This window comes from Numenius arquata, chromosome 29 (assembly GCF_964106895.1).
Source record: "Numenius arquata chromosome 29, bNumArq3.hap1.1, whole genome shotgun sequence".
In the NCBI taxonomy this organism is placed as follows: domain Eukaryota; kingdom Metazoa; phylum Chordata; class Aves; order Charadriiformes; family Scolopacidae; genus Numenius; species Numenius arquata.
Genome location: NC_133604.1, coordinates 1,274,757 through 1,302,428, shown reverse-complemented (window position 1 = coordinate 1,302,428; position 27,672 = coordinate 1,274,757). Strand labels below are relative to the sequence as shown.

The 27,672-nt window shown below is 67.6% G+C and overlaps 2 protein-coding genes across 3 annotated transcripts; one reads left to right on the top strand and one right to left on the bottom strand.

Annotated features, from left to right (window-relative positions):
- The first annotated feature begins 89 nt into the window (after positions 1–89).
- Positions 90–6,915, top strand: PPP1R1A (protein phosphatase 1 regulatory inhibitor subunit 1A). Its single transcript, XM_074165014.1, has 7 exons — positions 90–225; positions 3,516–3,576; positions 4,534–4,571; positions 4,681–4,744; positions 5,034–5,222; positions 5,339–5,433; positions 6,176–6,915. The coding sequence occupies exons 1-6, from the start codon at positions 145–147 to the stop codon at positions 5,431–5,433; spliced, it is 528 nt and encodes a 175-aa protein (XP_074021115.1). The 5' UTR covers positions 90–144; the 3' UTR covers positions 6,176–6,915.
- A 2,398-nt stretch (positions 6,916–9,313) lies between these two features.
- PDE1B (phosphodiesterase 1B) lies at positions 9,314–25,904 on the bottom strand. 2 transcript variants are annotated; one of them, XM_074165012.1, is made up of 14 exons: positions 25,774–25,904; positions 17,332–17,445; positions 15,600–15,785; positions 14,117–14,183; positions 12,329–12,445; positions 12,086–12,226; positions 11,520–11,620; positions 10,749–10,874; positions 10,553–10,654; positions 10,352–10,472; positions 10,172–10,253; positions 9,961–10,081; positions 9,694–9,830; positions 9,314–9,411 (listed from the first exon to the last, which is right to left on the bottom strand). In XM_074165012.1, exons 1-14 carry the CDS (start codon positions 25,902–25,904, stop codon positions 9,314–9,316), a joined length of 1,644 nt encoding a protein of 547 aa, XP_074021113.1. The 2 variants fall into 2 exon arrangements, with proteins under 2 accessions (XP_074021113.1, XP_074021114.1); XM_074165013.1 differs by lacking the exon at positions 25,774–25,904 and adding an exon at positions 19,863–19,915.
- Between the last annotated feature and the right edge of the window lie 1,768 nt (positions 25,905–27,672).

Sequence of the window (27,672 nt, the reverse complement as noted above, 5' to 3'; positions counted from 1 at the left end):
TCCGCGGGCGGGGACCGGGACCGGGGACGGGGACCGGGGCGTGGCCGGGTCTGGGCGTGGCCGGGGCGTGGCCTGGGCGGGGCGGCCCGGGCAGGGCCGGGAGCCACCGGGAGCCGCCGGGAGCCGCCGGAGCCGCCGCCCGCCATGGAGCCCAACAGCCCCCGCAAGATCCAGTTCACGGTGCCGCTGCTGGAACCGCACCTCGACCCGGAGGCGGCCGAGCAGGTGCGGGGGGGGCGGGCACCGGCGGGGGGGACACCGGGGACACCGGGGCTGCGCGGAGGCGGGGGGGGGGGGGGGACGGGGGGAGCCGGCTGGTCCTGGCGGGGACCGGGGCGGGCACCGGGCGGGGTGGGCGGCTGCGGGCACGGGAAGGGCACGATGAGGGCACCGGCAACAAGGGGGGGCGGGGGGCACCGAGCAGCCCCGGCGCGACCCGCCGCGGTGTCGGGGCGGCGGTGGCACCCCTGGGTGCGGGGGGGGGGGGACGGACGGGGCGCGTGGCGGTGGGTGACACGGGGACGGCTGCGGCGGGGGGAGGACGCGCCCGGGCGCTGCCAGGTGGGTGCAGCCCCCCGGTACCGGGGACACCCCCGGTGGCACCCCCCGTCCCCCCCGCAGAGCACCCCAAGCACCTCCGTGGGCTCGGGGCTTGCCCGGCCCCCTGGGCAGGACGGGCTGGCCGTGGGGACCCGGGTGGCCCTGGGGACCGGGGTGACAGTGCCAGGGCCATGTGCTGGCTCAGCCCGACGCCGCTGGGGCCATCCCGGGGCGGGTGTAGGGTTACGAGCCCCCCCGGGGCCCCCACACCCCTCCAGCTCTTGCTCAACCCCCTGCTCTCGCTGGAGGGGATCCCAGAATAGCAGCCGGGATGGGATGGCCCGGCAGGGGGACACGGCAGGCAGCTGGGAACCCCCCCGGCCAACCTGACCCCCCCTCCCTGCCCACCTCGCCCCCCTCCCACCGTGTCCCCCCACCCCAGGGGACAAGAAGGGGCTTGGGAGGACCCTCCCGGCCACATCATGGTCCCCGCCGTCACCAGGCGTGGGAAGCTCTGCGGGGGCTTGAGGATGGTGAAGAGGAGTTGGGGGGGCTCCCAGCCGTCCCCCCGCAGGCTGGGGGTCCCTGGCAGGTGGGTGGCTGGCGGCTGAGGAGCCCCCCTGTGCCAGCAGCGCGGGGGCGAGCGCGGGCCACCTCCCCGGCGAGCATCTCGCTGTGGCTAAATACGGCCACGCACCATCTGGGGCTGCCGCACGGCTCATTTGCAGCGCAGCCCCCCCAGGAGTGAGGGCGAGAGCTGGGGGGGGGGGGGGGGCTGCCGGGCAGTGGGCAAGGGACCCCTGGCACCCACATCGGCTGCAGGGGGGAGCAGGGGTGGCTGCGTCCCACCTCCTGTCACAGCCAGGCTACGGGGGGCTTGAGCATGGCCCTGCCCTGGGGGGGGTCCCCTAGCCGTCCCTGCCTCAGTTTCCCCTCCCAGGGGAATTCAGCCACGCTCCCAGCACCAGTCGCAGCCCCGATTCAGCAGCGCTTGGCCAATGTGGCAGGGCCACAACTGCCAGCCCCATGCGGTGGCAGCAGGTGACGATGCTGGTGTCCCCTCCCTGGGTTTGCAGCTCCTCTTTTTTGGGGTGTCCCTGTGGGAGGAGACCTGACGTGGGTTCCCCTTGTTGGGGGGCTTACGCTGATGGAGGTCTCGGCCGTGTCAGCCCCTCGCCAGGCTGTGGCACGGTGTCCCCGTGTCCTGCAGGGTTGTCCCCAAGCCTGTCTAGCCCCACCCTCCAGAAGGACCTCGTCCCCACGGACCTCCTCAGGTCCCCCGTGTCCCCACAGGTCATGCAGCTCCTGGACCCCGCCAAGAGCACCCATCTGCCCCGGCCCTCCTGGGTGCCACCCCTGGGTGCCAGGCCTGGCCCAGGGCTTTGTCCTGCGTCTCTGCTCATGTCTCCAGGTCCACCCTGAGCAGAGCGTGTCCCCAAGGCTGGGGGGGGGACAGTCCGTGGGGGGTTTGCTCCGTCATGCTGAGAGATGAATGGACCCATCTCGCCCCCATCCCCAGTCCTGTTCCCATCCCATCTGGGACCCGTTCTGGTCCCAGATCCTGTTCCCATCCCCAGACTCATTCTGGTCCCACATCCAGTTTCCACCCCGAATTTCCCCCCTGGGGGAGCAGCCCCCCCAGCCACGCTGTGCCCGCCGCAGGCTGCCAGGGCCGGGCTCCTGCCGCCCTCGGCCACGGCGCTTCTTAATCGATGGTGGAGATTGATCTAAAAATAGCGGTGGCAGGAGAGCGCGGCCGAGCTGGGGACGGAGGGAGGGAGGGATGGAGGGACGGGGGGAGGGAAGGATGAAGGGATGGAGGGAGGGATGGATGGAGGGAGGGATGGATGAAGGACCGGAGCATCCTTCCCTCGGGTGTCGGGGCGGGGACCACCCAGACACCTGGGGTCCCCTTCCCAGTCCAGAGCAGGAAGGGGAGCGGACCTTGGGGTGCTCAGCTCTGCCTGGGTGACCTTGAGCGGGTGACACCGGTGTCCCCTGCCCCACACCGGGCACAGCCCTGCCCCACAGCCGGGGGAGGCTTCGGAGGTGCGATGGCAGCCCGGGGGTGGCTCTGGCTCCCCTGGGGACCATCACTGGGGGCTGCAGGGCCCGGCCCCATCGCTGGGGGGAGGGGGGGCGTTGGACCTCGACCCCAGAGTGGGGGGGCTTCCCTGGTGGGGAGAGGGCGATTCCCAGCGATTCCGGGCAACTCCCGGCTCCCTCTAATCTCCGTTTAAAATCCAGATCGCGGGTTTCTATGGCAACGGGGCCGACACGGAGAAGATGCTGCGGGGGGCCGGGGGGGTGGGCTGGGGCCGGGGGAAGGGGGGGGGGGGGGGGGGGGGGACGACTTCCTCTGCCCGCCTGGCTGCTCGCCCACCTCATTAGCATCTCATCAACATCTCATTAGGCATCCCGCCTCATTAGGGAATCCTCACTGGGAAATTCAATTTTTCGGAGGAACTCAGTTAGTGGGTCAGCGGGGAAAGGGGGCGAGGGAGCGTCCGCGGGGCCCCGTGTCACCGCTGTCACCGCTGCCACTGGAGACGGCCACACCGTGGCCACCGAGTCCTCCAGCAGGGCCACGAAACCCCCCCTGAAGGCAGCCGGGTGGGGGAGATGGGGCGGGAACAGGCCGGGATGCTCCAGGTGACCTTGGGCAAGGACACTGTGCCCACGGAGGAAGGGCAGGGCCCCGGCGTTGTCACCACACCGATGTCCCCAAGCGCTTCCCAGGGCCAGGGTATAATTAGCTCCTGGCTGTCATTAGGGCTGGCCGGGAGATGTTGATTTAAAAGACATGTGTGTCCGGCCACAGAGCCGCTGGGCTCTGGGCGTCCTCCGTCCCCACGGGGCCACCACCGCCCTGGGGACAAGGACATCGGGGGGGTCTCGGTGCTCATGGGGCTCCGGGGGGGGTTGCGATGGGGTTCAGGGTGCAGCAACGGGTCCTGATTCTCTCCCATCCTCAGATCCGGAGGCGCCGACCGACTCCTGCCAACCTGGTCCTGAGCAGCGACCAGTCGTCCCCAGGTGGGTCCTCACATGTGTCACCCTGTCACCCCGTCATCCCAGGCTCCAGCCCACTCAGGGATCCCTCTGTGGGGTGCTCAAGGACCCCCCCCGCCACGTGATGCTCAGGGCCCCCCCATATGGGATGCTCAGGGCATTGGGTGCAGCGGGGACTTGTCTCACAGCCTGACACAGCAGCACCCCATGTCCTGTCTCCCGTGTCCCCCACCCCGGGACTATCCCCATGTCACCCCCCCTAGCCCAGTTTGTCCCCGGGGCGGCGTTTGCAGGGTCAGGCCGTGGGTCTTGTTCAGCCCATCCATCTCCGGGGGGAGCAGCTGCCGGTGACACCGTGCCAGGGACACCGGCACAGGGCCACCCCTGCTGGCACGGGGAGCAGGGGACACCAGTTGTGACATTTAAGAGCTTTGCGGTCACTGGCCCAACCCAGCGTGTGGCCTTCGGGGAGGGGGTCTGTCCTGGCTTGTGGCTGTGTCACGGCCTCCCTGCCCCCCCCCAGCTGGTGGCTTTGTCTGTCCCCTGCTTTGGGGACACCCCGGTGGCTGGAAGACTCTGTCCTCAAGTGCCACCTCCAGACCCTGCACCCACTCCCGCTGTGAATAAACCGGCTCCGTGGGGCTGAGCGTCACCCCTGGGGGGGTCAGGATGTGGCCCGGGGGCTGCCAGCCTGGCCCTGTCCCCAGCATGGGGACAGGACTGAGCCCCCACCGACCACCCTCCTCTGCCACCCCCTGTGGGACATGCAGGGGATGGGATGCTGGTTCCCATGGCAACACGGGGGCGATGCTGATGCTGGGAGGGGGTTGCGGGGGGGGACTGGGACTGTCCCCACAGCCACACCGAGCACCCACGGGTGACAGACAAGACCCCGTGGGGACAGATCCACATTGGGGGGCCACAGGATGGGGCCCAGCACCCCCACCCACCCCTGATCTCTGTCTCCTTCTGCCCCCCCAGAGATCGACGAGGACCGGCTGCCCAACCCCCTGCTGAAGGTAGGTGCTGCTGCCGGGGGGCAGGGGGGGGCTGCGGGGGACCCACGGGCCCTCAGGGGACCCCCTGGGTGCCCCCAAGCCCCTGCTCATGCCCCCCCTTCCCTCGCAGTCGGGTCTGGCCATGTCACCCAGGCAGAGGAAGAAGGTTTCCCGCACCACCCCGACCATGAAAGGTATTTGGGGGGGGGGGGGGGGGGGGGCAGAGGGTGGGACAGTCCCCCAGGTGCTGGGGGGGACAGTCCCCTGGGCACCACAGGGGACAGGCGGGTGCGATGCCACCGGCTTTGGAGCCATTCAGTCGTGCCCAGCCTGGGGCAGGAGGGTGGGCATGGGGGGGGTCCAGGCACAGCCAGTGCCACCGGAGGCCACCAGGCTTTGCCACCTCCCCTGTGTCACCGGGAGCGTGGGGACGGTCCCCGCTGTCCCCCGCGTCCCCCCCCAGCGCCGCTCCCTGCCTGGCAGAGCTGCAGATGATGGTGGAGCATCACCTGTGCAAGCAGGCGCGGGGCGAGGAGGAGGAGGAGGAGGCGGCCACCGCTGGCCCGGAGCGTGGCCCTGGCCACTGCCACCACAGTGACACCGAGCACAGCCACAGCCCCGGCGGCACTTGCCCGCTGGCCACACACGAGGGTGGCCCCGGCCCTGGCCAGCGTGAGTATTGCTCCTCCCCAGCCCCAGGGGGGTTGGGGGGTGATGAGGGGGTGCTGGGCTGATTTTGGGGATGCTGGGGGGGTCCTGAGCTCATCCCAATCCCACGGCACCCGCAGGGACCCACGGGGACGGGCGGCAAAGCCTGGTCGAGGAGGGCACCCATATAGCACCGAAGGAGGGCACCGGCAAGGGTGCTGCCAGCAGCCAGTAGGTGTGTACTGGGAGCACTGGGGGGGTACTGGGACACTGGGGGGTACTAGGACACTATACTGGGGGCACTGCGGGAGGCACTGGGACACTGTACTGAGCACTGGGTGGGCACCGGGGGGGTTGTATGGGGTGTACTGGGGCACTTGGCAGAGGGTACTGGGGCACTTGGCAGAGGGTACTGGGGCACTGGAAGTTATTGGGACACTGTAGTAGGACACGGGGGGATACTGGGACATTGTACTGGGGCACTGGGGGGGCACTGGGGAGGGTGTATGGGGGCACTGGGGGGGAGGTACTGGGGCACTTGGGAGGGGTACTGGGAGGTACAGGGAGACTACTGGAGCACTGGAGGGGTGTACTGGGATACTGGGTGACGCTGGGACACTGTACTGGAGCACTGGGTGGGCACTGGGGAGGGTGTATGGGGGCACTGGGGGGGGTAGTGGGACACTAGAAGGTAATGGGACACTGTTCTGGGTACTGGGGGGTTGTATGGGGGCACTGGGGGGTGTGCTGGGACAGTGAGAGGTATTGGGACACTGTACTGGGGCACTGAGGGGGTGTACTGGGACAGTGTAATGTGGCACTGTGGGGGCACTGGGACACCAGGGGGGTACCCTGGCCGGGGAAGGGGACAGTGGCACAGGGCGAGGGTGGCACCTGGGACACGGCTCTGCCGTTGCTGGGGACGGGGCTGGTGCTGCCCCCCCCGGTGTCCCCCAGCATGTCCCCTCCGTCCCCAGGTGCCCGTGGGGCAGGACGAGGCCGGAGGAGCCCGACGTCGCGGGAGGTTTTTTTTTTATCTGAGCGTTTTCTAAGATTTCGGCGGCTGCTTTGGGGCTTCCGCAGGAGTTTTTTTTACTGCCGCGGGCAGGTCCCCCCCCCTCGGGGACTCTGGGGACCATGGCAAGCCGGGCTGCCCCCCCCCATCCCCTCGCCCCACCCCGGGTCCCCAGGGTGGGTGACACTGGGGACACCAAGGAGCACCCCCTCAGGCACGGCTTGTGCCAACCCCCCCCCCCCCCTTCACTGCCAGCCCCGGGGTGTCCCCAGGACCACCCCGTTGTCACCACCCCCAGGGCTGGGGGACACGCGACCCCCCCGCTGCTCCCAGGGAGCTGCAGCCCAGCTGGCACATGCATGTGTGGATGCACGTGCGGGTGAGTGTGCACGCTTGCACACGCATGTGTGGATGCACACGTGGGTGGGTGTACATGCTTGCACACGCGTGTGGCCAGGGGGTGTGTGCACGTGCATGTACCTGTGGGGGAGCCCCCAGCGTTTGCGCCCCCCACCTGCGCGCACACGTGTGTGCACACACGGAGACAGGGGCTGGGGGGGCACGCCCACGCACTTTGCACGTGATTTGCATGCACGCCCATGTGCGTACACACACAACATGCGTGCACACGCTTGAGCGGGCGCGGGGACACACACACACCCCCCTGCCTCAGCTGCATTAAAGGGATCCCTTCTCCCCCTCCCCCGCCTCCTCCTTGCCTTCGCACCGGGGGGGTCCGGGACCCCTTTGGGTGCTGGGGGGGCAGCAACCACCTCTGGGTTTCAACCCGTGCCTCCCCTCCGCCCTGCCCCCCCCCGAGGGTCCGAGCCAGCCATGTCAACCCCTCTGTCCCCCTCCCAGTGGGGCACAGGGATCCCTTCTCCCCCCCCCGTCTCCTCCTTGCCTTCTCACTGGGGGGGCCTGAGACCCCTTTGGGTGCTGGGGGGCAGCAACCACCTCTGGGCTTCAACCCCCCCGCAAGGGGTCCGATCCAGCTGTACCACCCCCTTGTCCCCCTCCCGGTGGTCTCCAGGCCCCAGCACTGCCCCCCCCTCCCCGGGGAGGGACACAGGCATCCTGCCTCCCCAGCATCCCCCCCCCACACTGGGGTCAAACTGGGTCCCCAGTGCCCGGGCTGAGGGTGCGAGAGCCAGGCTGGTGGTGGCAGACGGTTTATTAATTGCTCGTTAGCGGTGGCGTGTGGTTTCACATGCGTGTGGGGGTGGGCGCGAGGTTGAGCTCTGCCAGCAGTGACCAAGGAGGCGGGGGGGTCGGGGGGGTCGGGGGGGACACGACACCGTGGGGTAGAAAAGTACAAACACAGACAGAGCGGGCCACGGTGGCCGGGCCACGGACACGGCGGGGCCACGGACATGGAGGGGGGGGCAGGCGGCTGGGGCCGGGAGGCCGGAGCGGGAGGAGGCCGGAGCTGGAGGATGCTCGAGGCACGTTGGAACCGGGATGCTGGAGGACGCTCACGGCACACGGGAGCCAGGGTGCCGGAGGGTACTCAAGGCACACCGGGATAACCGAGGATGCTCGAGATGCACCAGATCCAAGACGCCAGAGGATGCTCGAGCCATGACGGAGCCGGGATGCCCGAGGGTGCTCGAGACACACTGGAACCAGGATGCTGGAGGATGCTCGAGGCACGCTGGAGCCAGGAGATGCTCAGGGCACACCGGAGCCGGGATGCCAGAGGATACTCAAGGCACACCAGGACGCTGGAAGATGCTCAAGGCACACCGGAGCCGGGATGCCAGAGGATGCTTGAGCCACGATGGAGCCGGGATGCCAGCGGATGCTTGAGCCACGATGGAACCGGGATGCCGGAGGATGCTCAGGGCACACCAGAGCCAGGAGATGCTCAAGACACACCAGAGCCAGGATGCCAGAGGCTGCTTGAGGCACACCGGGATGCCAGAGGATGCTCAAAGCACGCTGAAACCAGGATGCTGGAGGACACTCGGGCACACCGGAGCCAGGAGATGCTCAAGGCACACCGGAGCCAGGATGCTAGAGGATGCTCAAAGCATGCTGGAGCCAGGAGATGCTCAAGACACACCGGAGCCAGGATGCCAGAGGCTGCTGGAGGCACACCGGGATGCCAGAGGAAGCAGGGGGCGATACAGGGGACATGCCAGAGCCGGAGGAGGCCGGAGGCAGCGTTGCTGGAAGCACCCCCAGAGCCTGGAGGCACCCTGGAGCTGGGGATGCTGGCACTGGGGGTGCTGGAGTCAGGGACTGCCCCTGCGGGGCCCGATCCTGCCCTCCCAGCCCCAGCTCCCACTGCTGCTCTGGCCCCACACGTGTTGCCCCATCACCAGCTCGCTGCCTCCCGTGTCCCCCAGCCTCACCCACCGCCTGGGGCAGGACCCCCAGGGGCAGCCCTTGGGGCTGGCGGACCTGGGGTCACCCCCAGGGACGTGTCCCCAGCCCAGGGTGACACAGAGAGACATATCCCAGGATAGGGAGGCTCAGGGCATGTGGGGCAGGATGGGGACAGTTGGGGCCACGGTCACCACAGTGACACCAGCCAGACCCAGCAGGCACAGAAGGGACTGCGGTGGCCCTTGGGGTGACTGTATCCAACACAGCTCCTCCATCCCTTGGTCCCCTGCTGTCCCCAGCGCCACTGTCACCATCCCCAGCCCCCACCCTGAGCCCCCAGGTCCACGGTGGGGGGCGAGAAGAAGCTTTTTTAAAAAGCCATAAGGACAAAACCCGGCCGGGGGGGGGAGGCCGGGCAGCCGCTGGCATGGCAGTGAGATGGTTGGCATCACAGTCACCCGTGGCCCAAGGCCACGCGGCTTGGTGGCCAATTTGGCACAGGCAGCTGGAGCTGGGGGGCTGCCGGGGGGGCTGCTGGCCCCAGGGGGGCTCCCGGCGTGGAGGTTGGCACGAATCCTTGTGCAGCCCCAGGCAGCTCCTTCCCTGCAAATGGTGCTGAACTCAATGGCGTCGAAGACTTTGGGCGAGATGGCGTCACTCGGCCGGACGAGGACCTGCCATCGGGGCAGGGGGACAGTCATGGTGATGCCACCAGTCCTTCTTCCCCACCACCCCCCCAGTTCGGGTCCCCACCTCGCTCCTCCCGGTGCTATTCCACGTCCCCATTCTGCTTGTGCCGGGCGGGGGCCGCGGGCGGCTGCTCCTCGCAGGGTGACAGCTCATCGATGGACGCCTGGTTGGTGATGCCTGTTGGGGAGGACACAGGGATGGGGGGGGGGGGGTGTCACTGCAGCTGCCCACGGGGGCTGAGACACCCCCCCTGGCTCATCCCCCCTTCCCCAGGGGCCACCCACCCCACTAGTCCACCAGCCCACAGGTTCAGGAATCACACACCCCATGGGTCCAGGGGCCACCCACCCTGCGCTTGGACCACCTCCCCACCTAGGGATGCTCAGCACAGACCTGGCCCCGCGTGTCCCCAGGATGGTCCCTGTCCCCTCCCTGATGGCCTCGGTGGCCATCACCTACCGCTGGCTGCCCGCTCCTTCCACTTCTGCTTGTTCTCCTGGATGTACTTGGCCCAGGTGGAGCGGAAGCCGGCCAGGTCGGCTTTGATGTCCCCCAGCTCCAGGTGCTCATCCAGGGACGTTTGCCGCCACTGCGAGCTGCGGGGACAGGGACAGCTGGGAGCAGGACAGAGCCACCACCGCCACCTCCCAGCTCCCAAAAGAAGTGGGTGCCTCCCCCCACCTCCCCCTAGGGAAGGGGAAACTGAGGCAGGGTGGCGTGGCCGACCTGGGCTGCTGGCTGGCCGCAGGGTTGCCTTTGGTGCGGTCCTCGGCGAGGGGCAGCACCATCTTCTCGGCCACGTCGGTCAGCACCGAGAAGGTGGGCTCCACAATGAAGTCAATGAAGCCTGTGGTGAGGAAGGGACACGGGGACCATGGGGACACCCCCTGCCCACCGAGGGGCCGGTGGGTGGGGACGGGGACCCCCCACCACTCACCGATCTGGGACTGGGCCACCAGTGTGGAGGTGCGGTCGCAGAGGGGCGAGAAGGGCAGCCCCAGCTCGGCTTCCTTATCCCCCTGGCAAGGCAAGGGAGACGTGTCCCCACGGGGTGGTCCCTGTGTCCCACCACCCATCCCCGGGGAGGGGGGGGACACACGACACACGGGTGCCCTACCTGCCTGAAGAACTCCTCCATCAGGGCTTTGGTCCAGCGGCTGTGGACCGACCACTGCTTGGTGGGGTGGCTGATGTCGGCCGCGTGCAGCAGCAGCGACAGCACCTTGGACTTATCGATCCTGGGGAAGGGACCCCCAATTGCTGAGGTTTGTCCCCAAAGCCACGTCCCCCTTCCCTGAGGTGTCCCTCCCCCCCTCACCTCTCCAGCTGCTGCAGGGACGTCTTCATGGTCTTGACCTGCTGGAAGTGGCAGGACATGTCGGTGGCCAGGACCATCTCGATCACCAGCGCCCGCAGCTCCCTGCGCCCCAGGGGAAGGGGGGGGAAATGCCATCAGGGCCCCGCGTCCCGGCCGGGGACAGGGACAGGGACAGGGATGGGGACAGGGACCTTACACAAACTCGTCCTTGGTGAGGTTGACGAAGATGTTCATCTCGTCGTCCTGCATCATGCGGAAGACGGCGCTGATGTGGTGGTTCTCCAGCACCGAGCGGTCATTGTAGAGGATGGCGCATTCCGACCTGGGGACAGAGGGGACACTGGGGACATGGCATGGCAGGGGGCAGCCTGAGCACCCCCCCAGGGAGAGGGATGTCCCCATGGTGCCAGCATGGCTATATCCTGGTAATATCTGTGGCCCTGGATGTCCCCAAGGACAGATACATCTGTATCCTGGCCTTATCAGGGACACCTGACTGTCCCCAAGGTGCCAGCACATCTGTATCCTAGCCATACCGGTGGCCCTGAGTGTCCCCAGGGTGCTGCCATATCTGTATCCTGACCATATCGGTGGCCCTAGGTGTCCCCAAGGTGCCACCATCTGTATCCCAGCTGTACTGGTATACCTGGGTGTTCCCCAGCGTGCCAGCACGTCTGTATCCCAGCCATACCGGTGATGCCAGGTGCCCTGGGTGTCCCCTGGGTGCCACTCAGTCCTTTCCATGCCCCACAGGGTCTCAGGTGTCCCCATCACAGGTCCCCAGCCCTGCCTGCTCTGCCCATGCTGTGCCAGGCCACATCACATGTGCCATGCCGTGCCGTGCCACCTGCACTGTTCCATGTCACCTGCACCATGCCATGCCATCTCACCCACGCCGTGCCACGCCATGCCACGTCATGCCACCCACTCCATGCCATGCCACCGGCTCCGTGCCCCCCGCCCTCACTTGGTCTGGATGTGGAAGCTGTTGGTGGTGCCCGTGTGCTCGTAGTCGTGGATGGCAGCGGCGAAGATGATGGCCAGGACCTCGATCTCCGTCAGGTAGTGCTGGGGGGGACACGGGCGTCAGGGGGACAGGCACCGGATGCTCCGGTGCCACCCCGTCAGGGGCACGGGGCCAACCAGGTGGGGAGACCTCTGTGTGTGTGGTTTTGCACGGCTGCGTGTGACTACACACGTGCATGGCCATGTCACAACCACGCGTGTGACACATCATGAGTGTGTGCATGTGCGGGTGACAACTGTGTGGGGACAACGGGGTGCACACACGTGCCAGGTGTCACCCTACGTGTGCTCACCCACGCTTCCAAACCAGGGGTCACCCCGTCCCCATCACCCTGGCACCGTTGCCATGGCGACAGCACTGTCGCTAGGTGGCGCCGTCTCCGTGGCAACAAGCATCGCCTGGACCAGCCTGACCGGCAAGGGCCACCGGCCCAGGGCCCGGACATGGCCCGGGACCCCCCTGGGACCCCTCCGGAACCCCCCCGGAACTCTTCCCCGCCCCCGTACCAACATGCCGGTGCGGAGCAAGAAGCAATGGACGGTCTGGGTGACATCAGCGGCGTGGACCTGGTTGTGGTAGGGGTTCCGGTACTTCCCGTAACCGGCCTCCAGAGCATCCAGCAGCGTGGTCAGGAAGACGGAGGGGATCTGCGGCACCCACACACCCGCTCGTGGGGGCACACGCGCGTGCAAAGCCACGGGCACCCCACCCCAGGGGCAGCCGCGGGTGGGGACGGGCGCGGGGGGTACCTTGAAGCGGCTGTTGAGGTTGTGTCGGGTGAAGAGCTCAAAGACGATGGTCCTCAGGGAGTGTTCGTCCGTCACCCGGTTCAGCGCGAAGACGTCGAAGCACCACAGGTCCAGGCTCTGGGGGGGGGGACACACGGGGGTGTCACCCCAGTGCCAGGGCAAGCGGTGCTCGGTGACACCCACCTGTGCCCGGCTGTGCCTGGCAACCCCCAGCCATGCCCACTGAAGCCCAGCCATGCCCAGTGATGCCCAGCAACCCTCAGCAATGCCAGGTAATGCCCAACAATCCACAGTGATGCCCACTGATGCCTAACAATTCCAGGAGGAGCCCAGCCATGCCCAGCGATGCCAGGCAACCCCCAGTGATGCCCAATGGAGCCCAGCCATGCCCAGTGAAGCCCAGAAATGCCCAGCCATGCCCAGGGAAGCCCAGCAATTCCAGGTGATGCCCAGTGAAGCCCAGCCATGCCCAGCAATGCCTGACAATCCCCAGTAATGCCCAGAGATGCCCAGCCGTGCCCAGCAATGCCCACTGAAGCCCAGCCATGACAAATGATGCCAGGCAATGCCCAGCAATGCCCAATAATCCCCACTGATGCCCAGCGATGCCGAGTGAAGCCCACAGAAGCCCAGCCATGCTGCTCAGAGATGCCAGGCAATCCCCAGTGATGCCCAGCCATGCCCAGTGAAGCCCAGCAATTCCAGGTGATGCCCATCCAAGCCCAATGATGCCAGACATCCCCAGTGATGCTCAGTGATGCCCTGCAATGCCCAGTGAAGTCCAGCCATGTCAGGGACATCCAGCCATGCCCAGCAATGCCCAACAACCCCCAGTGATTCCCAACCATGCTCAGTGATATCCAGAGATGCCCACCAAAGCCCAGAAAGTCCAGGTGATGCCCAGTGAAGGCCAGCCAAGCCCTAGTGATGCCCAGCAATGGCCAGCGATGCCCAGTGATGCCCAGCCATGCTCAGAGATGCCAGGCAATCCTCAGTGGTGCCCAGCAATGCCTAGTGATGCCCAGTGAAGTCCAGCCATGCCCAGCGATGCCAGGAAATGCCCAGCAATCCCCAGTGATGCCCAGCCATGCCCAGTGAAGCAAAGCCAGGCAATGCCCGGTGAAGCCCAACAATCCCCAATGAAGCCCAGCAATGCCCAGTGATACCCACAGATGCCCAGCCCAGCCATGCCCACTGAAGCCCAGCAATTCCAGGCAATGCCCAGTGAAGCCCAGTCATGCCCAGTCATGCTCAGCGATGCCAGACACTCCCTAGTGATGCCCAGAGATGGCCAGCCATGCCCAGGGATACTGAGCCATGCCCACTGAAACCCAGCAATTCCAGGTGATGCCCAGCCAAGCCCAATGATGCCATGCAATGCCCAGAGATGCCTGACAATCCCCAGTGATGCCCAGCACTGCCCAGCCATGCCCAGTGAAGCCCAGAGATGCCCAGCAATACCCAGTCATGCCCAGGGACATCGAGCCATGCCCACTGAACCCAGCAATTCCAGGCAATGCCCAGCAATGCCAGACATCCCCAGTGATGCCCAGCCATGCCAGGGACATCCAGCCATGCCCAGCTATGCTCAGTGAAGCCCAGAAATTCCAGGTAATGCCCAGTGATGCCCGTCCATGCCCAGCAGCACTGGGTGCCATCTCCCCGGGGCAACCCAGACCACATCCCCGGTAGCCAAGGGTGTGGATGGAGCAGCCGTGCCCAGGCGCTGCCAGGGCAGGGTGCCAGCATCCCCATGGGGTACTAGGGTGCCCCCCTGCCCCCTGGTACCTTCAGGCAGTTGAGGACGGAGGAGGAGTAGCTGGGCCCCACGGCCGTGTATGTCCGGCGGAACATCCTGCGAGGGGGGAGGCAGGGCTGACGTTGGGCTGGGGGACCCACATGGGTGCTGGGGGACAGAGCTAGGGGCTGGGGGACCCACATGGGTGCTCAGGGACAGACCTTGGGTGCCAGGGGACAAGCCCTGGGGACAGGAGACAGACCTGGGTGCTGGGGACAAACTTGGCTGATGAGGATAGTTCAGGTGCTTGGGGGCCCACCTGGGTGCCAGGGGACAGACCCTGGTATGGGGGCACCCACATGGGTCAGAGGGTCAGTCCAGGTGCTTGAGGCTCCCCCTGGGTGGTGGGGACAGCCCTTGGGTGCTCAAGGACCCACCTTGGTGTTGAGGACCCACATGGGTGTTGGGGATCATCTCTGGGTACTGGGTGACCCACCTGGGTGCAGGAGACATCCCAGGTGCTTGGGGACTCTGGGTGCTGAGGACAGCCCCTGATTGCATGGGGACCCATCTGGGTCCTCAGGGACCCAACCTGGGTGTTAGGGACCATCCCTGGGTGCTTGGGGACCCACATTGGTGTTAGTGACTGTTGCTGGGTGCTAGGGGACCCATCTGGGTGTTGGGGACCATCGCTGGGCACTGGGGACCCAGCCGGGTGCAAGGCACATCCCAGGTGCATGGGGACCACCTGGGTGCTGAGGGCAGCCCCTGGATGCTCAGGGACACACCTGGGTGCTTGAGGACCCACCCTGGTGTTGGGGGACCCACCTGGACACAGGGGACATCCCAGGTGCTTGGGGACCACCTGGGTGCTCAGAGACCCACCTGGGTTTGGGGGAGCTACCTGGATGCAGGAGACAACCCCTGGGTGTTTGAGGACCCACCTAGGTACTCAGGGACCCACTTGGGCAGTGGGGACCCACCTGGGTGCTGGGGACATCCCAGGTGCTTGGGGACCACCTGTGTGCAGGGGACAGCCCCTGTGTGCTCAGGGACCCACCTTAGTGCTTGGGGACCCGTCTGGGTGTTGGGAACCACCCCTGGGTGTTGGGGGATCCACCTGGGAGCTGGGGATCCACCTGGGTGCAAGGGACATTCCAGGTGCTTGGGAACCACCTGGTGCTTGAGGACAGTCCTTGGGTGCCGGGGGACCCACCTGGGCGCTTGGGAACCCATCTAGGTGCTCCAGGACCCACCTTGGTGCAAGGGGCCCACCTGGGCACTGGGGACACCCCAGGTGCTTGGGGACCACCTAGATGCTGAGGGCAGCTCTTGGGTTCTTGGGGACCCACCTTGGTGCTTGGGGACATCCCAGGTACTCAGGGACCCACATGGGTGCCCTGGAAACCCCTGGGTGCTGGGCACAGCCCTGGCTGCCATGGGACAGTGGAGGACTGTGCTTTCTCCCCCATCTCCACCCCAGCCGTGACCCCCCCACCCACCCAGGGGTGGTGGGTGCCACCCAGCACCCACCTCTCCACGAAGATGCCGGCCTGGACAGCGTGAACGATGCTGCGGAACTTGGGCTTCTCCTCCGCCCGCCGCCCCTTGGCTCGTGCCTGTTGGGTGAAGGTGGCCGCCAGCCAGTCCCGCACTTCTGAGGGCACCGCCGCGTCCGAGCCCATCTCCCGCAGCTCGTCCTCCGTGTCCAGCATCTGCCTGCGGGAAGGGGACAGGGAAGGTGGCATCAAGGTGGGCATCATCCCCCGTGTCCCTCTGCCACCCTACTGGCCAGTTCTGCACTTCTGAGGCCACCACCGTGTCCCAGCCCATTTCCCACAGCTTGTCCTCCATGTCCAGCATCTCCCTATGGGATGGGGACGGGGAAGGTGGCATCAAGGTGGGCATCGTCTCCTGTGTCCCCCTGCCACCCCACTGGCCACCGGCCAGTCCCACACTTCCAGGGGCATCCCCACATCCCAGCCCATCTCCTGCAGCTCATCCTATGTGTCCAGCACCTGCCTGTGGGACGGGGAAGGTGGCATCAAGGTGGGCATTGTCCTCTGTGTCCCCCTGCTACCCCACTGGCCGGCCCCGCACTTCCAGGGGCACCACCACGTCCCAGCCCATCTCCCACAGCTCATCCTCCGTGTCCAGCAGGGATGGGGACAGGGAAGGTGGCATCAAGGTGGGCATCATCCCCCGTGTCCCTCTGCCACCCTACTGGCCAGTTCTGCACTTCTGAGGCCACCACCGTGTCCCAGCCCATTTCCCACAGCTTGTCCTCCATGTCCAGCATCTCCCTATGGGATGGGGACGGGGAAGGTGGCATCAAGGTGGGCATCGTCTCCTGTGTCCCCCTGCCACCCCACTGGCCACCGGCCAGTCCCACACTTCCAGGGGCATCCCCACATCCCAGCCCATCTCCTGCAGCTCATCCTATGTGTCCAGCACCTGCCTGTGGGACGGGGACGGGGAAGGTGGCATCAAGGTGGGCATTGTCCTCTGTGTCCCCCTGCTACCCCACCGGCTGGCCCCGCACTTCCAGGGGCACCACCACGTCCCAGCCCATCTCCCACAGCTCATCCTCCGTGTCCAGCAGGGATGGGGACAGGGAAGGTGGCATCAAGGTGGGCATCATCCCCCGTGTCCCTCTGCCACCCTACTGGCCAGTCCTGCACTTCTGAGGCCACCACCGTGTCCCAGCCCATTTCCCACAGCTTGTCCTCCATGTCCAGCATCTCCCTATGGGATGGGGACGGGGAAGGTGGCATCAAGGTGGGCATTGTCCTCTGTGTCCCCCTGCCACCCCACTGGCCACCGGCCAGTCCCATACTTCCAGGGGCATCCCCACATCCCAGCCCATCTCCTGCAGCTCATCCTATGTGTCCAGCACCTGCCTGTGGGACGGGGACGGGGAAGGTGGCATCAAGGTGGGCATTGTCCTCTGTGTCCCCCTGCTACCCCACTGGCCGGCCCCACACTTCCAGGGGCACCACCACGTCCCAGCCCATCTCCCACAGCTCATCCTCCGTGTCCAGCAGGGATGGGGACAGGGAAGGTGGCATCAAGGTGGGCATCATCCCCCGTGTCCCTCTGCCACCCTACTGGCCAGTCCTGCACTTCTGAGGCCACCACCGTGTCCCAGCCCATTTCCCACAGCTTGTCCTCCATGTCCAGCATCTCCCTATGGGATGGGGACGGGGAAGGTGGCATCAAGGTGGGCATCGTCTCCTGTGTCCCCCTGCCACCCCGCTGCCCGCACCTCGTCTCATCGATGTAGACGGCCTCCAGCAGCGACGCGGCGTATTCCAGGTTCCTCTTCAGCTCCTCCACGTTCACCTCGCCCGTCTCCAGCTGCTTCACCATGTACCGCAGCCTGCGGGCACCGCGGCACCGTCACCGGCCCCCCCAGCACCACGCGGGGGGGACACAAGGTGGTGGTGGATGTGCCCACAGACACGTCCCAACACGCGTGGGCAGCACCCATGGGTGCGTGTGGCCCGGGGCGGGGAGGGGTGGTGGGTGCCTGCCCAGGGGACCCCCCTGGAGCGATGGTGGCAGCTGGGGGGGGGGGGGGGGGGGGTGTGAGGTGGGAGCGTGGGCATGGCACGGGTGGAGGGGGTGGGGGTACCCAGCACCCTGTATCCAGAGCGCACTCCGGACCCTTCACTCAGCACCCACAGTGCATCCTGCACCCAGCACCCTGTGTTCACAGCACACCCTGCACCCCGTACCTGGCACCCAGAGCTCATCCTGCACCCCATGTCCAGAGAGCACCCTGCACCCCGTACCCGGCACCCAGAGCTCATCCTGCACCCAGCACCCCTTGTCCAGAGAACACCCTGCACCCCGTACCCGGCACCCAGAGCTCATCCTGCACCCAGCACCCCTCGTCCAGAGAGCACCCTGCACCCCGTACCCGGCACCCAGAGCTCATCCTGCACCCCTTGTCCAGAGAGCACCCTGCACCCCGTACCCGGCACCCAGAGCTCATCCTGCACCCAGCACCCCTTGTCCAGAGAGCACCCTGCACCCCGTACCCGGCACCCAGAGCTCATCCTGCACCCAGCACCCCTTGTCCAGAGAACACCCTGCACCCCGTACCCGGCACCCAGAGCTCATCCTGCACCCCATGTCCAGAGAGCACCCTGCACCCCGTACCCGGCACCCAGAGCTCATCCTGCACCCAGCACCCCTTGTCCAGAGAGCACCCTGCACCCCGTACCCGGCACCCAGAGCTCATCCTGCACCCCTTGTCCAGAGAGCACCCTGCACCCCGTACCCGGCACCCAGAGCTCATCCTGCACCCAGCACCCCTTGTCCAGAGAGCACCCTGCACCCCGTACCCGGCACCCAGAGCTCATCCTGCACCCAGCACCCCTTGTCCAGAGAACACCCTGCACCCCGTACCCGGCACCCAGAGCTCATCCTGCACCCAGCACCCCTTGTCCAGAGAGCACCCTGCACCCCGTACCCGGCACCCAGAGCTCATCCTGCACCCCTTGTCCAGAGAGCACCCTGCACCCCGTACCCGGCACCCAGAGCTCATCCTGCACCCAGCACCCCTTGTCCAGAGAGCACCCTGCACCCCGTACCCGGCACCCAGAGCTCATCCTGCACCCAGCACCCCTTGTCCAGAGAACACCCTGCACCCCGTACCCGGCACCCAGAGCTCATCCTGCACCCAGCACCCCTTGTCCAGAGAGCACCCTGCACCCCGTACCCGGCACCCAGAGCTCATCCTGCACCCCTTGTCCAGAGAGCACCCTGCACCCCGTACCCGGCACCCAGAGCTCATCCTGCACCCAGCACCCTGCACCCCATGTCCAGAGCGCACCCAGCACCCGGTACCCGGCACCCTGCACCCACAGTGCATCCTGCACCCTGTTGTCCAGAGCTCATCCTGCACCCGGTACCTGCACCCTGTGCCCAGAATGCGTCGCGCAGCCCATAGCCAGCACCCAGAGTGCACCCAGCACCCTGTACCCAACACCCACAGTGCATCCTGTACCCTGTGTCCAGAGTGTACCCGGCACCGGGTACCCAGCACCCAGAGCGCATCCTGCACCCGGTACCTAGCACCCTGCACCCAGAGCTCATCCTGGACCCAGTACCCTGCACCCTGTGTCCAGAGCACATCCTGCACCCGGTACCCAGCACCTTGCTCCCAAAGCTCACCCTGCACCAAACCCCCTTCATCCTGCACCTACACAGCACCCAGAGCCCATCCTGCACCCTCTACCCACCACCCAGAGCTCATCCTACCCCCAGCACCTGGAGCTCAGCACCCAGCACCCGGGAGGGGGACACCCCCCCTGTGGGGACTGAGCAGGGTCAAGGGCAGGGGTGGCCGGTGCCCCTCCCCACGCTGGGTGACCCCAAACTGCTGCAGGGCTCCCCCCCACACACCCCGAGCTCGGGGGTCACCTCATCCCCCAGCCCGGAGGGTGTCTGTCCCCACAGTGTCACCCTCCAGGGAGTGCCAGCACTCCCCACCCTGCGCAGGGCCCCGGGTGACACTGGGGACAAAGTCCCTGCCAGCTGGTGGGGTCAGTGGGGCCACACCGGTGGTTGGCATGACCCTGGGGACAGGGACAAACCCAGAAGAGGGGGGCCCACAGGGCGGGGGGGGGGGGGGGACGATGACCCCTTTGTGGGGTGGCTTTGCACCCTGGGGACCCACAACATGGTCAGGGTGATCAACCCCCCACACACACACCCCCCGCTGTGCCTCAGTTTCCCCTCCCTCCCCCCCAAAGGCTCCCCCCGGGCCGGGTGTCCCCGGGGACTCACCGCAGGATTGGGCCCCGCAGGTGGGACCTGGGCAGTGTCACCAGCTCTGCCATGGGTTGGGGGGGACAGCAGTGGCACCCACGGGTGCCCCAGCAGCGTGGGGACATGGGGACGTGGGGACAGGAGCCCAGTGTGGCTGCCCTCCCCCAGCCGGCTTGTGACACCCGCGTGGGACATGGGGATGTGGGGACATGGGGACACGGGGACATTGGGACACGGGGACATTGGGACATGGGGACACAGCAGTGCCGCTGCAGGGGGGGCCTTGGGGTGGTGGGGTGACAAGGGAGAGCACACAGAGCAAGCATGCACACGCGTGGGCACACACACACATATGCCTGAATGCACACACGATGCATGTGCACACATGCGTGCACACATGCCTGAATACACACGTGAGGTGTGTGCACAGGCACATGCAGACACACGCGCACACGGACACACGCACTCACCCAACAATGCGCACGTGTGTGCAAACACATGCACCACACATGCACACGTATGGTGCGCACAAGCACATATATGCACATGCAGCACACGCGTGCACACCCGCCTGAATACACTCGTGAGGTGTGTGCACACAGGCGCGCACATGTGGACACACACACTTACCCAACAATGCACACGTGTGTGCAAATCTGTGCACCACACATACACACAGATGGTGTGTACAAACACAGATGTGCACATGCAGCACATGCGTGCACACACCACGTGTGCCCACGTGTGCCAATATCCCCCCGCAGTGCACATACACACGCACACACATGCACGTGCACACCTTTACACGGACGCACACAGCACACACGTGTGCACAGAGGTACGCTCCCTCCCCAGCCCCCACCCTGGGCAAGCCCTCCCCGTCTGCCACACGCCTGAACACGCGTGTGCCCGCAGCCGGCCAGCCCCCAGCCATCTGTCTGTGTGTCCGTGTGTCTGTCGCGGGGGGGGGAATCCCATCTGGCCGCCCGGGGAAGCGCCGCCCCCGCAGCCACGTCTCCCGCAGCAGCCGCCTCGCTCGCACACCGCCTGGCACGGGGCTGGCACGGGGCTGGCACAGGCCACCAGAGCTCCCCGGATCCCCTCCCCTTGGGCTGGGACAAGGTGGGGAGGGGGGGGACAGGGTAGATGCCACCTGGACACTGGGCCCTGCCCTGGTGTGGCTGAGCCCTCTGGCCACCTTGGCCCCTCCCAGAGGCCTGGCTGGCACTGCCACCAGCACCCAACAGGTCCTCACTGGTACCCACCAGTCCCCGTCACTGCCCACCTGGTACCCAGTGGGTCCCCATCAGTGCCCACTGGTCCCCATCACTGCCACCAGCACCCAACAGGTCCCCATCAATACCCACCAGTCCCCATCCCTGCCCGCCTGGCACCCACCAAGTCCCCATGGGTATCCACTCGTGCCCATCACTGCCACCAGTACCTACCAGGTCCCCATTGGTACCTACTGGTCCCTGTTGTGTCCCACCTGACACCCAGCAGGTCCCCATCAGTACTCACTGGTCCCCACCACTGCCACCAGCACCCAACAAGTCCCCAGTGGGACCCACTGGATCCCCATCACTGCCTGCCTGGCACCCAAAGGGTCCCATGGGTACCCACTCGTCCCCATCACTGCCACCAGTACCCAATGGGTCCCTACACAGCACCTACCGGGTCCCCACGGGTACCCACTGGACCCCATCACTGCCCACCCTGACACCCACTGGGTCCCCATCACTGCCCAACTGGCACCCAGTGTGTCCCCACGGGTACCCACTGGTCTCCATCATTGCCCACTTGGCACCCACCAGTCCCCATCACTGCCACCAGCACCCACCAGGTCCCCATGGGTACCCACTGGTCCCCATCACTGCCACCAGCACCCAGTGGGTTCCCGTCAGCGCCCACTGGTCCCCATCACTGCCCACTTGGCACCCAGTGGGTCCCCATCACTGCCACCAGCACCCAGTGGGTTCCCGTCAGCGCCCACTGGTCCCCATCACTGCCCACTTGGCACCCAGTGGGTCCCCATCACTGCCACCAGCACCCAGTGGGTTCCCGTCAGCGCCCACTGGTCCCCATCACTGCCCACTTGGCACCCAGTGGGTCCCCATCACTGCCACCAGCACCCAACAGGTCCCACCACTGTCACACAGCACCCACTGTGTCCTCATGGGTGCCCACCGGTCCCCATCACTGCCCGCCTGGCACCCCCTGGGTCCCCACCACGTGGGCACACGGTCCCCAAGGCCGGTGGCACTTGTCCCCACTGCCAGCAGTTTCCCGTGACGCTGCCAGCCCGTCCCACAGCTTGGGGAGCACCTCGGGGTGACCGGCCGTGGGGAGGGGGACAGCAGGAGGTGACACCCCCGTGGGACATGGACACGTGACCCCAGGGCAGAGGCTGCCCCCCCCCCCCCCGCCACTCCCATGGCTGTCCCCGGTGCGACCCACGCGGCGGGACATAGTGTCCCCGACATTGTCACCCCATGTCCCCACGGTGGGGATGTCACCCTGGTCACAGCCTCGAGTAAAACCCCCCGGGGGGGGGGCACAGTGACGCAGCGGTGGCTCCCGCAGCCTGCGCTTCGTTAGCGCTAACGAGGGCTGGCAGCGGGCGGGGGGGACACCCCAGGGTGGGTGGGCAGGGGGGACATGTGGCATGTCCCTGCCAGCCACCCTGTCCCCACCGACTCTGTCCCTTGGGGAAACAGGCACGTCGTGAGGGGGGGCGCAGGGGGGGCATGGGGACAGTCCCAACCGGGGCACAGGGTCCCCACCACGGTGGCCCCTCGGGGACCAGCCCCAAAAGCCGTGGGTCACTGGGTGAGAGGAGACACCGTGTCCCCTGTCCCCCGGCGTTGGGGACAGCCAGCGGCAGCTCCACACCCCGCGGGAGGGACGCGACCGGCAGTGACCCGGGAGATGCTGGCACCCGTCCCCGACCCGGGGGACAGTCCCCAGGAGGGGACAGTGCCGTGACCCCGGCCGGCCCAGGGGGGACCGGCACCGGAGCTGGGAATGCCGGGGCCAGCGGGGCCGTGGGACAGCGTGGGGACAGCGTCCTGGGGGGGGGGGGACAACGGGACCCCCCCGCCACTCTGGTGGGGGACGAAGCCACCGGGTCCCCACGGCTGGGGGATGAAGTCACCGGGTCCCCACGGCTGGGGGACGCAGGGCGGTGGCAGCGGGGAGGGCAGGGAGGGCTCGGGCATCGGCCGCATCCGCCCGGCTCCCGCGGGATTTCCTGCCCGCTCATAATTGCAATTTGTCTTAATTAACGGCCGCCGCCCCGCGCTGGGGGACGCAGCCGCATTCGCACCCCGACAGCGTCCCCACGGCCCCTTCAGGGTCCCCCCCCAGGGTCCCCTCCCGCGTCCCAAGGTCCCTGCGGTCCCCCCCAACCCCTCCCAGCACCTAACGACCCCCCCTGCCTCGTTAGTGTCACCCAGGCCTGGCCCAACGGCAACCTGTGCACACGCGTGTGCAGGCGGGCGGGCGCTGGGGTCCTCCGTGTGCCCACACACACGTGTGCGGGTCAAGTGTGCGAACGGAGGCGCGAGCCCACATGCGTGTGCACACCTACACACGTATGGACGCGTGTGTGCAAGGTGCCTGTGCACAGCCGCAAAGCAGAGTGTGCCCAGGGGAGCACAGGGCCATAGAAGCGTGCAAGGGCACACAAGGCTGTTGCACACTCACACCTTGCCCCCGCTCGGTCGGTGGGTGCCACCGCGGCCCCCCAGCCAAGGTGACGGTGACGGTGACGGTGACAGTGACGGCTCAAACGAGCGAGGGAGGGGGACCGGGCGGGGGGGCAGGGGGGGACCGGGGGCCAGACGTCACGTTCAAAGCCAGCGCGAAGCTCCCGAGCCCGGCTGCGGGGGAATGTCACCTTGGGGAAGGTGGCTGTCACCTTCCCGCACCCGACCACCCACCCCTGGGGACACTCATCCTCAGGGACACCCACCCCGGGGGACACCCACCCTCTGGGTCACCCACCCTTCGTGGCATGGCCACCGGGGACCCCCAGGTCACCCCATCCATCGTGGCCAGCGCTGGGACCCCCTGAGCACCCCCTGGGGACAAGGGACGGCCACCGCCTGTCCCCAGCCGCGGGAGCAGGGGTCGGGCTGCGTCACACGCTGACGGGCGGGTGCCACCCGCGCCCACGGTCCCCACGGGCTGCCTGTCACCACCCACGCCCCCCCGCTGCTGCCAGCCCCCTCCCCGTGCCACCCCCTGCCTTGTCCCAGCTCTGCTACGGGGACAAAGGCACCTGCAGAGCCACTGGTACCTCAGACCCCCCCAGGGTGACACCAGTGTCCCCAGGGAGGGGTTGCAGGGTTGGCCTCGGGGTGCAGCCAGCGCTGGGGACCCCCCCAGGATTGATGCCACAGCCCCACATGCACCCAGGGGTGCCCCAACCCTCGAGGTCCCCCATCCTGCCTGATCCCCGGGGACCTGTCACCAGTCCCCAACACCTGGGGGGGGGCACCGGGATCCTGCACGCCAAGGACACCTCGCTGCTCCCCCCAGTCACCCCGACTGGGAGCTGGGGACCGTCCCCAGGCCGGGGTCCCGGCCGTCCCCTCGGTGGTGGCAGAGGGGGGGGACACGCGGTGGGACACAGGCAGGGCCGCCTGCCATTCCGGGGGGGGGAAAGGTGGGGGGGAACGGGAGTGTGGCACAGCCCACGCACTCGCACACGCTCGCACGGGCACGCGGGGTGTGCACACACACCTCCGCACACGCGTGGCACCCAGGGGTGCTCACATACAGCTCTGTACACACGTGTGCACATGTGCAGGCACCCAGAGGTGCTCACATGTAGCTCTGCACACGTGTGTGCACATGCACAGGAACACAGGTGTGCTCACACGCAGCTCTGCACATGCGTGTGCACACTCCACCGGGCACTTGCACACCCACAGCAACATGTGCAGCCTTTTGCACGCTCAGGCTTGCACCCACATTTCACACCCCGGCTGAGTCCAGCCTCGTGTGATACACACTCAGCACCATGACTCGTGTGTGACACGGGGACCCGGCTCCCGTCGTTGTCCCTGTGCGCGTCCCCCATCACACCAGCACCGTGCACGCTCCCGCCAGCGTGCAGGCGTGCACACACGCGCCTTCGCCAGCCACCACGTGCGGGTCGGCCCTGCGCACGTGTGCACACGTGGCCGTGCACGCCCCGTGCACACCCACGCACGAGGACCCGCAGGGGCGCACGTGCTGCAGGGTGGCGAGGGGGCACACATGCACGTGAGCCCACGCGTGAGCACGACTGCACCCCCAGGGGCCACCGAGAGCCCACCCCGTGGGGAACTGGCACCCTGGGGTGTCAGGGGGTGTCACCCCTCCCCGGGGCGGCCAGCACCCGCTCTTCCCCCCCAGGGTGGGGGGACCCCAGCCCCCTGCCCACCCCACAGTGTCACCAGGGATGAGGGGTGTTGGGGGCCGCACTGGGGGGCCCCCACCCAGCACCCCCAGAACTGCCCCTAGCCCGAGGAGGTCCCAGTGCCCCCACCCCAACAGTGCAGGGGGGGTCCTGAGGGTGACTGGGGGGGTCCTACATGGAGGGGGGCGCAGCGCATGGATGGGATGGGGGGGCTCCCATGTGGTCCCCGGGGACAGATGAAGGTCCCAGGGGGTCCTGACTAAATTGGGGGGCACAGGGTGGGAGGCACCGGGGGACACTTCGAGGAGGATGAAAGGGGGGGGGTCCCCAAAGTGGGGGGTCCCCGGAGGGGGGTGCCAAGGGGTTCGGTGGGGTGTGATGTTCAGTGGTGGTGGACTCATGGGTCCTGGCGTAGGGGTTCCCGGTTTGGGGGCAGGGGGATCACGGTTTAGGGGGAGGTCCCGGTTTGCGGCGTGGTGTCCCGGTTGCGGGGGGGTGTCCCGGTTTGGGGGGGTCACTCACAGCGCCCGGAGCTTGACCCAGATCTTCTTGCTGGGGACGGACTTGATCTCCAGCGGGGACGGGCAGCCGCCGGCCGGGTCCAGCGCGTCGCGGTCGGGCTCCAGCCCCGGGAGGCTCCGCGGAGGCTCCATGGCCCCTGCGGCGGGGGGGTACCCGGCCTCAGCCCCCCCGCCGCTCCCGGGGCCCGGCCGAGCCGCCGCCGGTACCGCCCCGCAGCCCCGGCAGCGGCCTCGGCCCTCCCCGTGTCCCCCCCCCACCATCACCGCTGCCGGTACCCGGCGGCTGCGCAGGCAGCACCGGCCCGGGCGGCGGAGCTAAGATGGCATCCCGGGCACCGGGGGTGGGGGCAGCGGGATGGGGGGCAGCGGGGTGGGGGGCAGCGGGGATGGGGGGCGGCAGCGGGGATGGGGAAGCACCGGGGATGGGGGAGAACCGGGGATGGGGGAGAACCGGGAGAGGAGAATCGGGGATGAGGGAGAACCGGGGATGGGGAGAACGGGAGATGGGGGGCACCGGGGAAGGAGGAGAACCAGGAGAGGAGAACCGGGGATGGGGGGCACCGGGCATGGGGGAGAACCGAGGACGGGGGAGCACCGGGGATCGGGGGCACCGGGGACGGAGAAGCACCGGGGATCGGAGGCACCGGGGAAGGGGGAGCACCGGGGATCGGGGGCACCGGGAGGGTAGAACCGGGAGAGGAGAAGCGATGAAGGGAGGACGGGGATGGGGAGCACCGGCGTGCGGCGGGGGGGGGGGGGGGGGGGACCGGGGGTGCTGCGCGCTCCTACCCGGGGATGCTCGGCCGGGAAGCGCCGGTGCTGTCGGTGCCGCCGGTAGAGCCGGTGCTGCCGTGCTCCGGTACCGCCGGTGCCGCCGCGCTCGGGTCCTCCCGCCGCTCCGGCTCTCCCTCCGCCGACCGGGGCTCGCCGCAACTTTCCCCGAGCCGGCACCGGCACCGGCGGGAGGGCGGGGAGGGGCGGGGGGAGCCGGGGGCGGGGGCCGGGACCGGGGACCGCCCAGCCCCGCTCAGCCCCGGGACTCGGGGGGGGGCGGGTGCCCTGGGACCCCCACGGAGCGATGGAGGGAGGGACACCCCCCATGGGGAGGGAGGCGTCCAGGACCCCCATAAGGGCTATGGGAGAGGAGGGTCCCCCAGGACCCCTATGGGGCTACAGGGGTCGTACCCCAGGACCCCCGGGGGGCACCGCAGAGCCCTCAGGGAAGGGTCCCCCAGGACCCATGGGGCTATAGAGGGTGTACCCTGAGACCTCTGGGGGGGTACCCCACAACCCCAGGGCTATGGGGGGAGAAGGGGGAAGTACCCCAGGACCCCTATGTTGGGTGCCCCAGGACCCCATGGAGCTATAGGTTTTGTACCCCAGGGCCCCTGTGGTGCTATGGGGGGGGGCAAATACCTCAGGACCCCTGGGGGATACCCTATGGTGGGGGGCAAGTACCCCAGGACCCCTAGAGAAGGGTAACCCCAAGACCCTATGGGGCTATAAGGGTTGTACCCCAGGACCCTCGGGCTGTACCCCAGGGGCCCTATGGGGCTATGGGAGAGGTACCCCAGGACCCCTATGGATCTCGGGGGTGCAGGTACCCCAGGACACCCAGCACCCCTATGGGGGGGGGGTACACCAGGCCCCCTGTGGATCTGGGGGGGGCAAGAACCCCAGGACCCCGTGGGGCTATGGTGGGGGGGCAAGTAACCCAGGACCCCTATGGACTACCTCAGGACTTCCATGGGGACCCCCTGCACAGTGCTCCCCACAGAGGCCCATGGCCCCCCCCTGTGTCGCACAGGGGGTCTCTCCAAGCAGCAAGTCAGAGCCCTGCCCAGGGTAGGGCAGGTGGGGGGGCATCACAACCCCCACCTCCCCCAGCCCCTCTCCCTGT